General features: G+C 38.8%; 1 protein-coding gene across 1 annotated transcript in view; it reads right to left on the bottom strand.

Moving 5' to 3' along the window:
• Positions 1 to 14,021, bottom strand: part of LOC150081300 (uncharacterized) — a 219,338-nt gene that overhangs the window by 60,020 nt on the left and 145,297 nt on the right. Inside the window, exon 4 of the mRNA XM_090380150.1 lies at positions 530 to 569. Within this exon, the coding sequence (XP_090236276.1) occupies positions 530 to 569 (40 nt within the window). The remainder of the gene's footprint in view (positions 1 to 529; positions 570 to 14,021) is intronic.

Raw genomic sequence — 14,021 nt, 5'->3', positions numbered from 1 at the left:
AGGTGATTTGATCGAGGTGTATATGGCCTTGAATGGTTTGAGCATGCTCAATGCTGACAGGATGCTTCCGCTTGCTCAGACTAAGAACCTGAAGGGGCATAGATTCAAATTGAGGAAAGATAGTTGTAGAATAGATGTGGGGAAGTTTGTCTGCCAACGGGTAGTTGATTGCTGGAACAGACTTCCATCTGTTGTTGTGGAAGTTGATAGCTTAAATAAATTTAAAGCTGAACTAGACAAACATTTGGAGTGACCAGATGGGTGAAATGGGAAGGGTTTTCTTTTTTTCTTAGCTGATGCTGTATAAACTTGCTTTCTTGCATCATATGCCTCAACTAATGCTAATCATCCTAGCCAGACTTGTCCTTCATATGCAAAAAGAGTGATCAGAAATCTTTCATTTCACTTGAGTTGCCACTATAATTTTTTTTTTTTATATTATTTGAGTTCAATTTTTTAATCCAGTTTAATTGTGCAGTTAATAAGCATAATATACAAGATAAGAAAAATAAACTGAAAACCAGCTTACCATTTTTAAGCTCAAACAGATCAAGAACTGACCTTGGATTCTACAGAGGAGGGAAAAACCATTTATTTTAATAAAAGATATCAATATTTTAGAATTCTAAATAATTCCTCTAAAATCTGCATTTTTTTTAATAAGTTATATATAAAAGGTCACTTAAACATTAATATATTTAATTCTTTGCATTTTATATTTTGAAAAATGTTCTAAAGTTCATATTTTATATCATACATTTAATTATGTACGATATCATTAACAGAATTAAATAATATAGAACTATAAAATTATAAATCATTTTAAACATGATGCAGCAATAAGTAAACAGTATTTAAGATATTATTATTATGATTCATACGGTGCAAGGAAGCCTGAGGCTTATGCTACACCAGCCAAAAAAGAAAAATAATTCCCACATGAGAGAGAGAGAGAGAGAGAGAGAGAGAGAGAGAGAGAGAGAGAGAGAGAGAGAGAGAGAGAGAGAGAGAGAAGTAGAAGAGCATCACCAAGATAGAGAAGAGTTGATATCCAGTTCAGGACCCTGGATTTGCCAAACTCATATTAAACATGCACTGAAAATTGTCAAATTGATGAATACACAACTTTTTTTCAAAAATAATTTTTTTTTTTAATAAATCTTTTACGCCCCCACTGGTGATTTTTTCCAATTACTGGAAAAAAATAATAAAATCTTACACTTGGAATTACCATAGAAATAATCCTTGTTGTTGGAAAGGGGACATAGTTTCCTATTATTAGAACTTAAATGAAAGAAAAGGTTACACTGTCTTATGTTATATGTTAAACAAAAATTTGTTTCAAGATGTTTATTGTGTTACCACATCAATTTACACTTAATACACGCTGATTACATTTCAATTTCTACTGGCACTGGAACTGGCCAAAAGAAATTGTACTGTGGGGGTTGGTTTCAGTGGCAGCAGCCCATATCTGTTTAGAGGTCTGAAATTGGGATTGGTGGTTCAGCAGAACCTTGACATGTAAGCAAATTGTACATTTAACACTTCAATAAACATTCTCATACAAATTCTTCCATGGCATAATCGTGTGTTTTATTTTCATTTAATCTTTAATACTTTTTATATTAAAGAGTAAGCTAAAGTTGTTCATGCATTATTGTTGAAAAAGGTTCACCTTCATTTTTTTTTTTTTTACCTCTACTTGAAATCGTTTCCCTTCTTTGCAGGTGTCAAAAGAAAAATACCAGCAGGTACCAATTCCCAGTTTTGAACTCTTCTTTGCAATGTGGTAATCACAAATGTGGTTATCCAGTAATCACATAACTAATCTTGAAGGTCCCTTTTTTGGCACTTTCCCCAGTTAGTTATTTACCTAGTACAAAAATTCATCTTGCATTTTCTTCAACTCTCACCACTAAAAAGCTTTTCATCCTCAGCTGAAGAGCACTACACACTGCTCTCTGAAAATGTGAACCCCTGGTACACATTTTCCATCATGTGTGAGACAGAATTCAGGAGAAAAGATTTTGCAATTTATACTTACACTCAGCACAGCAAAGATTTTGAATGTTACCAAAATTTGGTACTTTTAGATGTTTAATTTCATAATACTTGCATGCAAACAGGAAAAACATGTAATTATGTCCTAAAAATGCAATTCCCAATGACTATTCATATGACAAATGTTAAATTCAAACAATTGTCTGTGACAACCTCAGTCTTGAGGTTGTCACAGACATTTTCTCAGATAAGCCAAACAAGTTGTACTTGCTAGCTGGGAGTCTAAAACACTGACGGAACTGATATTCGAGTGACATTAAAATCAAGTAGATCCAATTTAGGCAAAGTCCGGACGGTCTGTGACAGCTAAATCCTCTGCTTGCACCTTCATGATGGTGGGACTGTTAGTAATCCTGGATATAACCTCCATGCACAAGGACACTGGGTGACCACCCAGGTATGAACCAACGTAATCAGGGATCAAGATGTGGTGCCCACACCACATGGAGGAATGCCGCCCCTATGTGTTACCAGGCAATACTAGGTGGTAGATAAATCTCATCAACCGGTGCAATACCACCACTTTACTTATTGGAGGCTTGAAGTGGTGGAACCCATGTTTAGTCTCCAGAGCTAAGTTCCGGTCAACCCTTCCCCATCTCTTTCATCATGCAGTATGACTGATGACTTTTGAGGTTATGATGAACATCAAGCAAGATCCAATCTTCCTTACATTTCGAGGGTACAGCTCTAAAACAGTGTTCGCAGACTGGCCGATAGTTAGCACACTGGACGGAACCTATTGTTAACTCTTTAGGAGGCTTCCGGATCAGCTAGTGAATAATCTTGTTACCTCTACTCTACCAGATAGTGACTGGAGGAAGTCTGAGTAGTGTGTATGCGGGAGGGCATTGTCGAGGCCACGTTGTGTCATGGATCTGGGTATATTCTTACCATGTGTACGGAATATCCAAAAATTTCATTACTTCATACAGCATGTCCCCCCCACCACTTTTTCTTACTATAGAATACACCATGAATTGTCAAACTAATACAGTAAGCTTATCTGTGAAAAGATCAAACCTCCCAAACACTTCCTAGTTCATTTCACAAATATACGTGGTCTCAATTCTAATCTCAACTATGTCCATTTCCACTTGCAGTCTGCCAAACCCCATGTACTTTTTCTGACAGAATCTCAGTTATCAGTTGATTCAACTACTCCTCATCTCAGTTGCCCAAATTATTCGCTGTATGATTACTTTCGCATCAAAGGTAGTACTTGTGCACATGCCTGTTCCGACATTCCCTGTCAGAGACTTGGTAATTTGAAATCTCCTCTTTTCGATCTTCTGTGGCTTAAAATCTCTCTACCTCATTCTATCAAATTCATCAGTTGTCTCTACCGTTCTCCTAACTCCACTAATAACTTGGAGCTCTTTGACATTCTCTCTTTGCAACTTGATTTTCTTACTGTTTCAAAACTTATGTCAACATTTGCTCAGATCGTGTCAGTGAAATTATTCTTGTAGTAATGGAATCCTTTATCCCACACTCCACTTTAAAATCTCATCCTTAATCTAAACCTTGGTTTTCCAATAAATGTGCAAAGGCTGTTCAAGAGAAGAATGTTAATTTTCGTAATTGGCTTGTATCCAATTCTTCAGTTTCATTTTCTGCCTACACCAAAGCTCGCAACAATTGTAAAGCAGTTATTAATCAGTGCAAACTAGATTTTGAACAGGCTAAGAGTAGAAAACTTGCTTCTTGCCCTAATGGTAGCCGAGCATTCTGGTCTCTTGTGAAAGCTATTGGCCGCAACTTTTGCCCATCTCTACTCCCACCTCTGTCAAAACCAGAATGGTTCTGTTGTCACTTCAGCCAAGGATAAAGCAGACCCGCTAGTATCCCATTTTCCTTCCAACTCGTGTATTAATGATCTTGGTAAAACACCTCCCACCATCCCCAACACGCTCCATGCAATGCCTCCTGTGGTCTTCCGTCAAAAGGATATCAGAAGGATTTTGACGAATCTCGATGCTAAGAAATCTCCATGTCCTGATGGTATTTCTCCACTTGTTCTCAAAACCTGTGCTCCTGAACTTAGTCCTGTTCTTTGCCGCCTTTTTTTTCACTTTCTTATTCCAAAGGTGTTTTTCTTTCTGCTTGGAAATTTGCTCATATCCAGCCAGTTCCTAAACAGGGTGACAAGTCCCTCCCATCCAATTATCATCCCACTGCAATTACTTCTACTCTTTCTAAAGTAATGGAGAAATCAATTAACCGCCAACTCTTAAACTTCCTAGAAACCTTCTGTCTGATTAATGATCGCCAGTATGGATTCAGTCAGTGTCCATCCACTGGCTTATGTTACCCATTTATGAAAAAATTCAATGGAAAAGTTTGGTGAAACACAAGCAGTTGCTCTTGACATCTCAAAGGCTTTCGATCGTGTTTGGCAAAAAGGTCTTCTAAACTAGCTTCCATCTTATGGTTTGTCAACGTTTTTTATAATTGGTTATCCAATTTTCTCTCTGAGCGCTCACTGAGGGTGATGGTAGATGGCTGTCTGTCTTCTAACTTCTCCACTAATGCTTGTGTCCCCCAAGGTTCAGTTCTTTCCCCCACTCTTTTCCTCTTGTATATCAATGACCTTCTTCCATTGACTGGAAATCCTATCCATAGTTTTGCCGATGATAGCACATTGCATTCAACTTTCCATTTTGAGAAACCTTGGCCTGCTCAATCAGCTTCAACTTCTCGAAAATCAGCTACCAATTCCTTAAATGCCGATCTTCAGGTAATTCTCCAGTGGGGAAAAGACAACTTAGTTGAGTTCAATCCTTCTAAGACTCAGTTTTGTCTTATATCTCACAAAAAGGATTCTTTTGTTCCTATGCTTATCTTTGGTGACACTCCTATTTCTAGGCAAAATGATTTATCTCTTTTGGGGATTACCCTGATTTCTAATCTCTCTTGGCACAAGCACATTACAAATATTGCTTCCTCTGCATCCAAAAACTTGATTTTCACTTTTGCTCTCGGAGTTACTTTTCTTCCAAACAGCTGTTCACTCTGTACAAATCGCAAATCCGCCCTACCACAGAATATTGTTCCCACATCTGGTGCGATGCCACCAAAACCTCTCTCGGGCTTCTAGATTCTATTCAGAAGAGGGAAGTTAGGTTAATTAATGACTCCTCTTTAACAGAGTCTCTCCACTCTGTCTCATAAATGTACTGTTTCTGCTGCATGCCTTTTCTACAGATAGTTCCATGGGTACTGTTCTTCTGAATTGGCTTCTATAATTCCTGCTTTCTCTTTCAAAACAGTCTGAACACGTGTATTGGCATTTACTGCCCAACTTCTAGCTCATAGAACCAACTTTTCATCTTCCTTGTTTATTCATTCAACTGCAGCTTTCTGGAACAACCTTCCTTCATGTCTTTCCTGAAAATTACAGTCTACAGAAGTTCAAGTCTAATGTCAACAAATATGGAAACACTTGCCTGTGGGTATTTTCAAATTTTTTTATGAGCATTTTTAATAATCTGTACCAGTTTTGAAGGCTTTATTTAATAATACATAAACATTATCTGTTCTCACATACGAGATGTGACAATCAAGTTCTCAGCCTGGTGTTGTTCAATGAGTTTGAAAATAAATGGAAGTGGTATGTTGTAGTTCAAACTTCCTCCAACATTGTGGTACAGAGATTGTCCAGTAGGCTGAGAGGTTGCAAGTAACAACCAGTTTTGTCAGTAGTGTTGGCATTCAGTGTAACGGTTTTGCAATGGAGTTGAATGAATATCAAATTTTGCTTTAAACTGGGAAAATCTGCAACAGAAACATACAAAGTATTAATGTTGTTGTTGTTATTTGGTTTTTAGGAGCATTAGCAACTAAGGCCATATTGCTCCGGGATATGCGGTGGTCATTCCCTGAATGACCTTTCCGCATCCTCCGTATTTGGTGGTGACGGGCTCGAACCCCGGTCTAATCAAGAAGCGTGTGCTACGCACTGCTGCTCCTTCCCACCTGGCTACGGAGGCGCCCTTCACACAAACACACAAAGTATTAAAAACTGTTCATGATGATGAAACATTAAGTTGAATCAGTGTGTCTGAATGGTATAAATAGTTCAAAGACAGGTGCAATGATAATATCAATGACCCCAAGAAGTAGTTATCCACCCACCTCTTGAAATGAGGACAGAGTTTGCAAAAGTTCAGGAAATTGTGGTTTGTTTGTTATTTGGTTTTTATGAGCATTAGCAACTAAAGCCATATTGCTCCGGGGATATGCAGTGGTCATTCCCTGACCTTTCCGCATCCTCCGTATTTGGTAGTCACTGGCTCAAACTCCAGTTTAATCAAGAAGCGTGTGCTACGCACTGCTGCTTCTGCCTACCTGGCTACGGAAGCGCCAGGAAATTGTGGTAAGAGATCATCATTTGTCCCTCAGAATGATGGCTGATGAGTTGGATATGAATAAGGGGTTGATTCATCAACTTCTGCATGAAGATTTAGGGAAAGGGAAGTTCTGTGCAAAATTTGTGCTGCACAGCCTCGCAGATGAGCAGAAGCAACAAAGAGTGTCAACATACAAAACCTTCGTCCAAATTTGTCAAGACAATTCTAATTTATTTTATTTTATTGTGTGTTTGGGTGTTTCGATATGACCCAGAGACAAAACAGCAGATCACGCAGTGGATAAGTCCGGGATCAAGACTATGGCAATCACATTTTTCAATAAATGGTGTGGTTCACAGGGAATTTGTACCTGAAGGGGAGAATCAATGCTGCATTCTACATACATTCTAAGTGCTTCAAAGATTCTTGAAGCACATTTCCCAGGTGAAAAAGATGATTTATTTCGACCAGGTGACAAGAATTTAAAAAAAAATTTTCCAACTGGATAGCAAGTGAATATGCCATGACCACACTAACAACATCTTTTTCAAAACTAGTCTACAAATACACATCAGAAATCATCACAATTCAATATCAAACTCATTAATGATTGTACTAACTGCTTTTCTTTATTTATTTTTTCTACTTCTATTCTTCAGAACAAGTCCAGTGTCACCATTATAGTTGAAAGCAGTAGCTCACTCTCTCTCTCTCTCTCTCTCTCTCTCTCTCTCTCTCTCTCTCTCTCTCTCTCTCTCTCTCTCTCTCAAACTACATTAGATGAGAAATTATTCAAACAATCAACAACCCTCTAGCTGAAAGCAGCCTTTCCTGGTTACACTACCCTTTTGCTCCCATCATCAATCTTGTACATCTCTTCACTCATTCCAACAGATCCACATTCTTCCTACAATGAAGCTTCCAGACTTGTATGCATTATTCAAGATGTGGCCTTATACAAATGGATAATCACCTCCCTATCACTGATGGCTGCACATCTGTCTGGACAATTGCATCCGGTTCTTCTTCAAATTCCACTACCTCGAGTAAGGTATCAAAAACTTTCTTTTTTTTTTTTTTTTTTGAATGAAAAATAAAAAAAAAAAAATAGTTGGTACATTAATCTGGGATTACTGCTCCCCATACAAAGTATCTTGCCTTTGCAATATTAAACTTCAATGCCACTTCTCAAGCCCATCTGCCTAATTAGTCTAGATTAATTGGCACTAATGATATTAAGAGTAGGAGACCGGCAGAATTACTTAACAAGTACAGGTCACTGTTGAACAAAAGCCGAGAATTAGGGTTGAATTTGAAAATGTCTGCAATTCTGCCCAGACACGATAGGAGGGAGTATATGATGAGAGCCTTGTCGATCAATTCGGCCCTGGAAAGATTGTGCAAGGCTCAAGGGGTAGAATGGGTGCAAGAATATTTGCTGATGCTATCGAGGCAGTGTTAGGTGGGTCGGAAAACTGCTAGCTTGGGGGGAGACAAAGACCAATAGATTGACAGTAGCCAATGGCAGAGGTGAAAGAGATTCTTGCACTGCTTCTATTAGAATGAGCAGAAGCCTGAAAAACAAGATGCATGATATTTCAGAGACTGCTGGGAACCATTGCGGTACAAGTAAACACATGGGTTGTGTTAGGGTAGCTAAGAATAGAAACAGGTGCAGGTATACTTGCGTGTACACCAATGCTAGGAGTTTAGTAAATAAATTTGATGAATTTGAGGTATTTCTAAAAACATCAAAGGCAGATATTGTTGGGATATCAGAGACGTGGTGTCACACAGATATAAGGGATGCAGAACTGGAATTTGGAGAGTACAACATCTACAGAAAGGATAGACAGGATAGGAAGGAGGGAGGGATTATGCTATTAGTTAAGAAACACATAAAAACCAAGGAAGTGAAGCCAGTCGACATCGCTGGACAGTGCAGTGTTGAGTCAGTTTGGTGTGACATAAGCATTGGGAGATCAAAATTGAGAGTAGGAGTGTGCTATAGGCCTAATGACTCTGATGAGTATAATAAGAAACTGTACAGGGAAATAGAGTGGGCCAGTAAATCAGAGAGTCTTATAATGGGAGATTTTAATTTCCCAGATATTGACTGGAATTTGGGGGCTGGTCACTCACACACTAGCAGGGCTTTTGTGGATCTATTGGATGATTGTTTTCTACATCAGCATGTTCGGGAGGCAACTAGAGGGAGTAATACTCTTGATTTGATTATCAGCAGTGATTCTTCATGCATTAAAAATCTGCAGATAAATGAACCACTAGGTGGCAGTGATCACAGTGTGGTGAAGTGGGATTTACTCAAAGAGGTAACTACCATTAGGGGTAAAGGGAAGGGTTATTGCTTCCGTAAAGGCGACTACGATGGACTGAGACAGTATTTAAATTCTATACAGTGGGACCAACTGATGATGTTACCAACAGCAAATTCAAAATGGGAAGCATTCAAAGAACTTATTTGGGAAGCTACTAGGCTTTACATACTAACTAAGAAATATTAGCATTAGCATTAGTAGAGGCATATGATGCAAGAAAGCAAGCTTATTCAGCATCAGCCAAAAAAAAAAAAAAAAACACACCACTCCCATTTCACCCCTCCGTTCGCTCGAAATACCTGTCCAGTTGAGCCTTAAATTTGTTTAGGCTATCAACTTCAACAACACGTAATGGAAGTCGGTTCCACCAACCAACCACCCGCTGGCCAAAGGCAAATTTCCGCACATCTATCCGACATCCGTCCTTCCTCAATTTGAATTTATGCCCTCTGAGCTGATTATTCTGAGCAAGATGAAGAATCCCATTGGCATTGAGCATGCTCAAACCATTCAAAGCCTTATACACCTCTATCAGATCACTTCACCGGTGCCTAGTCTCCAGACTCTGTAATTTGCAAAACTTAAGCCTTTCTTCGTAAGAGCAACCCTTTGTTCCATTCACTAATCTTGTTGCCCTTCTCTGTACCCATTCCAGCAGCTCTACATCCTTCTTGAAATGAGGCCTCCCAGACCTGTATTCAGTACTCAAGATGTGGCCTAACCATTGCCTTATACAAGGGAATAATCACCTCCTTATCCCTGCTAGAAAAATTCCTGTATATCATTGACAAGACACCATGAGCTACTCTTGCAGCTTGTCTGCACTGCTCAGAGAACTTCATATCTGCCTGCACAATTACCCCCAGGTCCTTTTCTTTCTCCACCACTGTCGGTGTAGTACCGCAGAGTTGATACGTTGCTCTGGGGTTACTGTTTCCCATATGTAGTACTTTACATTTGTCAATGTTAAACTTCATTTGCCACCTCTCAGCCCATCTGTTCAACCTTTCCAGATCCTGTTGCAGCAGCAGCATAGCGTCAGTGGTGTCCTTAACAACCCTGCCAACCTTTGTATCATCTGCAAACTTGGACATTAAACTTGATATCCCATCATCAATATCATTCAAAAACACCGAAAACAACAATGGACCCAACACTGAACCCTGAGGAACTCCACTAATAACATTAGTCCACGTTGAGCAGTGTCCACTGATTGCCACTCAACCATCCCCTTATCCATAGCAGCAATTTGCCTCCAAATTGCTGCTATGGATAAGGGATATTGTTCAAGGTTTAGGCCAAAATGGATGTCAGATGAATTAATGAGGCATATGGCAGAGAAGAAAAATGCATGGGATACTTACAAATTAACACATGACACAGAAGCCTATGATAGATACAAGTTGATATGCAACCAAGTTACAAAGGAGGTTAGGCAGGCGAAGACAGATTATGAGAAATCCTTGGCAAGGGATGCAAAGAAAAACAGCAAAGAGTTCTTTACTTATGTAAACTCTAGAAGGAAGGGGATGAATCAGTTTGGTCCACTGGATATTGATGGGTCAACTGTTGATGATCCTGCTCAGGTAGCTAACAAACTAAATGAATATTTTGCATCGACATTCACACATGAGGAGTTATTCAGTGAGGGGAATGCCAGAGGTGTATTCAACTCTAGCAGTAAGCTACAGAATCTTGAAATAACTGGGAGTAAAGTGGAGGAGAAATTGTTGAAGATAAACACAAGAAAGGCACCTGGGTGGATGGGATCTATCCAGTTATATTAAAAGGAGTCAACAAAGGAAGTAAGCAAACCCTTAGCCATAATTATGAGAGCTTCCTTGGACTCAGGAGAGGTACCAATAGACTGGAGATTTGCAAATGTGACCCCAATTCACAAAGATGGATCAAAGGCTGACACAAGTAATTATAGACCTGTGAGCTTAACTTCTGTTCCAGGAAAATTAATGGAGGCACTGGTTAAAGAAGCACTGCAGGATCATTTAGACAAGACTTCAGTTATAGCTCAGACACAGCATGGTTTTGTTAATTGGAAGTCTTGCCTGACCAATTTGATTGGATACTATAATGCAGTCACAAAAGAACTGGATGAAGGGAATAACTTTGATATTATATACTTGGATCTTAGAAAGGCTTTTGATACTGTTGCACATGGAAGACTGCTACACAAATTGGAGCAGTGTGACATTGGAGGCAAATTGCTGCTATGGATAAAAGGGTGGTTGAGGGGGAGAAGACAGTGAGTGGTAATCAATGGACACTGCTCATCGTGGACTAATGTTATTAGTGGAGTCCCTCAGGGCTCAGTGTTGGGTCCATTATTGTTTTCTGTATTTATAAATGATATTGATGATGGTATATCAAGCTTAATGTCCAAGTTTGCAGACGATACAAAGGTTGGCAGGGTTGTCAAGGACGCTACTGACACTATGCTGCTGCAACAGGATCTGGAAAGGTTGAGCAGATGGGCTGAGAGGTGGCAAATGAAGTTTAACATTGACAAATGTAAAGTACACATGGGAAACAGCAACCCCAGAGCAACGTATCAACTCTGTGGTATTACACTGACAGTGGTAGAGAATGAAAGGGACTTGGGGGTGGTTGTGCAGGCAGATATGAAGTTCTCTGAGCAGTGCAGACGGGCTGCAAGAGTAGCTCATGGAGTATTGTCAATGATATATAGGAATTTTTCCAGCAGGGATAAGGAGGTGATTATTCCCTTGTATAAGGCAATGGTCAGGCCACACCTAGAGTACTGTATACAGGTCTGGAGGCCTCATTTCAAGAAGGATGTAGAGCTGCTGGAAGAGTACAGAGAAGGGCAACAAGATTAGTGAATGGAACAAAGGGGTGCTCTTACGAAGAAAGGCTTAAGTTTTGCAAATTACAGTGTCTGGAGACTAGGCACCAGCGAGGTGATCTGATAGAGGTGTATAAAGCCTTGAATGGTTTAAGCATGCTGAATGCTGATGGGATTCTTCCTCTAGCTCAGAAAAATCACCTGAGAGGGCATAAATTCAAATTGAGGAAAGACAGATGTAGGATAGACGTGCGGAAATTTGCCTTTAGCCAGCGGGTGGTTGGTTGGTGGAACAGACTTCCATCCCTTGTCGTGGAGGTTGATAGCCTAAATAGGTTTAAGGCTCAGCTGGACAGGTATTTTGAACGAACAGAGGGGTGAAGTGGAAGTGGGTTTTTTTTTTTTTTTTTTTTGGCTGATGCTGCATAAGCTTGCTTTCTTGCATCAAATGCCTCTACTAATGCTAAAGGTTTTGTTGCAGTAGTATACACTGATTACTGTGATTAACTATCCTGCCAACCTTTGTATCATCTGGAAATTTAGACATTAAGCCTAATATATGCTTTCATCAATATTATTAATAGATAGAAAAAACAACAATGGCTCCAGCACTGAACCCTTGGAGACTCCACTAATAATATTATGTGAGAGACTTTTTGTACTGTACAGTGGAACCTTTATTATCCATGCCTTGACCATTGTATATTTGATTATCCATGTGGATCCTTTTTTTTTTTTTTTTTTTGTTATTTAATTTTTTTTTGTCCTGACAGCATAATTATTGTTTTTTTTTTTTTTCCCAGAAGCTAGTTGATAGTTGAATATCAGCTTTCCATAAACAGCAAACTATAGAGACTAGTATTTATTTATTTTTATAAAATTCATATGCCCACAATGCACAATCTTCTTCTCCCTACACCTCATGCCATTATTTTAATTTTCTTGAAGTGACAGTGAAGTGTCAGACTGTTTTTCTACTCTGCAGAGATCTTTTTGTTTAAAAAAAAGTCAGCTAAATATAAATTGAGAACAAATATGTGAAAACAGTTTCAATGAAAAATACAAATGCTAATACAGACTACTTCCAGTAAGTTAAGTTTCTCTCCTTGTTTTAAAAAAATTTAAAATTAAAGTATTACATTCACATAAATTTCTCTTAATTGGGTTTAAAAATTAATTTTTTCTTACATCACAGTAGAAGCCCTAGTGATTTGAATGACTTGGCCTACAAATTAAACTGGACTCTGTTGCAACTCTGAGTATTCAGGAAGAAATATTTTGCATCCACCATAATTTTCAGTTCTGTCCCAATAGATACATTCCAAATGTCAAGACAAAATTAAGGAGAGGATTACTGACACCATCACTACTATTAGTAATGGAAGTTCAAAATTGAGAACAGGAATGTGTTATAGGCCTAATGACTCTGATGAGTATAATAAGAAACTGTACAGGGAAATAGAGTGGGCCAGTAAATCAGAGAGTCTTATATAATGGGGGATTTTAATTCCCAAGATATTGAGTAGAATTTGTGGGTTGGTCACACACACACACACACACACACACACACAAGCAAGGCTTTTGCAGATTTATTGATTGATTGTTTTCTACATCAGCATGTTTGGGAGGCAACTAGAGGGAGTAATACCCTTGATTTGATTATCAGTAGTGATTCTTCATGCATTAAGAATCTGCAGATAAAGGAACCACTAGGTGGCAGTGATCACAGTGTGCTGAAGTGGGATTTACTCAGAGGTAACTACCATCAGGGGTAAAGGGAAGGGTTTTTGCTTTCGTAAAGACAACTACGGTGGTCTGAGACAATATTTAAATTCTATACGGTGGGACCAACTGATGATGTTACCAACATCAAATTCAAAATGGGAAGCATTCAAAGAATTAATCTTGGAAGCTATTAGGCTTTACATACCAACTAAGAAATATTTTTCAAGGTTTAGGCCTAAATGGATGTCAGATGAACTAATGGTCTATATGGCTGAGAAGAAAAATGCATGGGATACATATAAATTAATGGGTGATATGGAAGCTTATGATAGACATAAGCTGGTCTGTAACCAAGTCACAAAGGAGATTAGGCAGGCAAAGGCAGATTATGAGAAATCTTTGGCAAAGAAAGCAAAGAAAAACAGCAAAGAGATCTTTACCTATGTTTGTTTGTTATTTGGTTTTTAGGAGCATTAGCAACTAAGACCATATTGCTCCGGGATATGCGGTGATCATTCCCTGACCTTTCCGCATCCTCCGTATTTGGTGGTGATGGGCTCGAACCCCGCTTTACCTATGTAAACTCTAAAAGGAAAGGGATGAATCAGATTGATCCACTGGATATTGATGTTTCAACTGTTGATGATCCTGCTTAGATGGCTAACAAACTAAATGATTATTTTGCATCTACATTCACACGTGAGGAGTTATATTTAGTGA

The sequence above is a fragment of the Mastigoproctus giganteus genome, chromosome 8, assembly GCF_048544385.1.
Source record: "Mastigoproctus giganteus isolate SK-2022 chromosome 8, ASM4854438v1, whole genome shotgun sequence".
In the NCBI taxonomy this organism is placed as follows: Eukaryota; Metazoa; Arthropoda; class Arachnida; order Uropygi; family Thelyphonidae; genus Mastigoproctus; species Mastigoproctus giganteus.
Note: the sequence above shows the minus strand (reverse complement) of the source record. Positions and strands in the feature narration are given on the sequence as shown.